The sequence below is a fragment of the Perkinsus marinus genome (genome assembly GCF_000006405.1).
Source record: "Perkinsus marinus ATCC 50983 genomic scaffold scf_1104296929362, whole genome shotgun sequence".
Lineage (NCBI taxonomy): Eukaryota > Perkinsozoa > Perkinsida > Perkinsidae > Perkinsus > Perkinsus marinus.
The window spans coordinates 164,218-166,423 of NW_003216476.1; the positions used below are offsets into that span (position 1 = coordinate 164,218).

The 2,206-nt window shown below is 44.2% G+C and overlaps 1 protein-coding gene across 1 annotated transcript in view; it reads left to right on the forward strand.

Annotated features, from left to right (window-relative positions):
* Positions 1–1,889, forward strand: part of Pmar_PMAR015862 (conserved hypothetical protein) — a gene marked incomplete at both ends in the record, with an annotated part of 2,508 nt that extends 619 nt beyond the window's left edge. The window contains 4 exons of the mRNA XM_002787461.1: positions 232–410; positions 1,373–1,510; positions 1,570–1,728; positions 1,881–1,889. Of these exons, the coding sequence (XP_002787507.1) occupies positions 232–410; positions 1,373–1,510; positions 1,570–1,728; positions 1,881–1,889 (485 nt within the window). The remainder of the gene's footprint in view (positions 1–231; positions 411–1,372; positions 1,511–1,569; positions 1,729–1,880) is intronic.
* Between the last annotated feature and the right edge of the window lie 317 nt (positions 1,890–2,206).

The following is a 2,206-nucleotide window of genomic DNA, read 5'->3' on the forward strand; positions in this document are numbered from 1 at the left end:
TTTACGTGAAGTGGCATCGTAAAACTCGGTGAAAAACGCAATATTCGCGGTGATATGCAGTAGTCGTGAAATATGCCTTTCAGTAGTGTTTTTCATATCACTTGGGTGGTGAAACTCCAATGATATCTATAGTATCAAATCTAATATGACTAAACTGATTTATCGATATTTGCCAGCGCCGGATTTCATAGTTATGATTTTGACTTTGCGATGAAGTTGCTGCTTCCTTAGGTGACGTCCGTGTGAAGGACGTGAGTTGGACGGAGAGAAGGAAGGCGATAAGCGATAGCATGCCGCCTGGTGTGGAGGAAATGGTCATGGTTGGTCATGATGGTCGAGTGACGGAAGGCCTCAGTTCCAATGTGGCGCTTGTTGTGGATGGAAAGGTCTATACTGCTGGAGCGGATAAGGTGCTTGTTTAGCATCGAAAAGGTCGTGGGATCGAATCTTTGTATCATACCGGCTTGTTGTGTCGGAATGGATTCTCGCTTTCCTCAGCTGGGCTCAGGAGTTTCCTATACAGTGTTGGAGTAGGAATATATGTTCGCTTTCCTCAGCTGGGCTCAGGAGTTTCCTATACAGTGTTGGAGTAGGAATATATGTTCGCTTTCCTCACCTGAGCTCAGGAGTTTCCTATACAGTGTTGAAGTAGGAATATATGTTCGCTTTCCTCAGCTGGGCTCAGGAGTTTCCTATACAGTGTTGGAGTAGGAATATATGTTCGCTTTCCTCAGCTGGGCTCAGGAGTTTCCTATACAGTGTTGGAGTAGGAATATATGTTCGCTTTCCTCACCTGAGCTCAGGAGTTTCCTATACAGTGTTGAAGTAGGAATATATGTTCGCTTTCCTCACCTGAGCTCAGGAGTTTCCTATACAGTGTTGGAGTAGGAATATATGTTTGCTTTCCTCAGCTGAGCTCAGGAGTTTCCTATACAGTGTTGAAGTAGGAATATATGTAATCTCTTTCCTCGGCTGAACTCAGGAGTTTCCTATACAGTGTTGGAGTAGGAATATATGTTTGCTTTCCTCAGCTGAGCTCAGGAGTTTCCTATACAGTGTTGGAGTAGGAATATATGTAATCGCTTTCCTCACCTTAGCTCAGGAGTTTCCTATACAGTGTTGGAGTAGGAATATATGTAATCGCTTTCCTCAGCTGAGCTCAAAAATTTCCTCACTAATTATACAAGTTTACATTCGAATTCGGGTAGAGAGAATCTCCAAAAAAAATTTCCTCCCAGAATTTCGATATTGTCACCAACACATGTAGTCGCCCATGTGCATGTTTCCACACACTGGAGGTGGCGCTCTCTGACCTCGCGCTCCCACTGTGTTGGAGAATTCTCGTAGGAGGATGAGAGTTGGTCGAATTCAGGTTTTGAGTGGAACCATCAGGGAAATTCTACTGGAGGTCTGCCGTGAACATGATATTGAAGTTGTTTATGAAAGTGTGCCGGTGGAGACGGCTCGCAGAGCTGATGTGGAGCTGTTGATAATGAGCACTAGTCGGCTGGTAATCGGAAGGCCTGCCCGGGTTCGATCCCTGGTGGGTGCATTTTTCCCGCCATTTAGGTGCTCTCTGTGGAGAAGCTCATCATTCCTGGGGAATTCGTCGAGAGCGACGATGTTGTTGTTGTTGAGCATCCACTGGACTCGTCGTTGGTGAGCTCGCTGAAGGCGTGGGTGAAAGGGAAGGTAGAGGTGGATTCATTCCCTTTGGACGATTATGAGGTAATAATTCCGAAAGCGGATTTTTTCACCCACTTGCAAAAACCGTTGGATTTTCTCAAAGAAACTTTCCAGATGTTGTTGATGGAACTCCTAACTCACCGTGAACAGTATCTCGTGTGCATGCGTGCTGTTCATTTGATATTTTTGTTCAGGAAATTTGAAAGATATTTCTCGAGGTCGCTTGCCCACTGTGCCATATTTTTGTCGTCTGCTTATACTTCAGCTGAGATATTCCTGTTTCTTTTTCGCCTCTGGGCGAAAGCACTTGAGATTGAGTTTATTATTGATCCCGGGTGGGAGAGTATTATGTTGTTTCGGTGGTATCTCAAGGTTGACCGCGAAAGATACGGATCATGTCCTCGAAATTGCTTTTTTTACGAGGATATGGTAACAGCATTATGGGAAAAATGGGATTCACCGATAAGTTTACTGCGTTTCATAGATATATAATATTATGTATTCATGACCTCTAAAAATT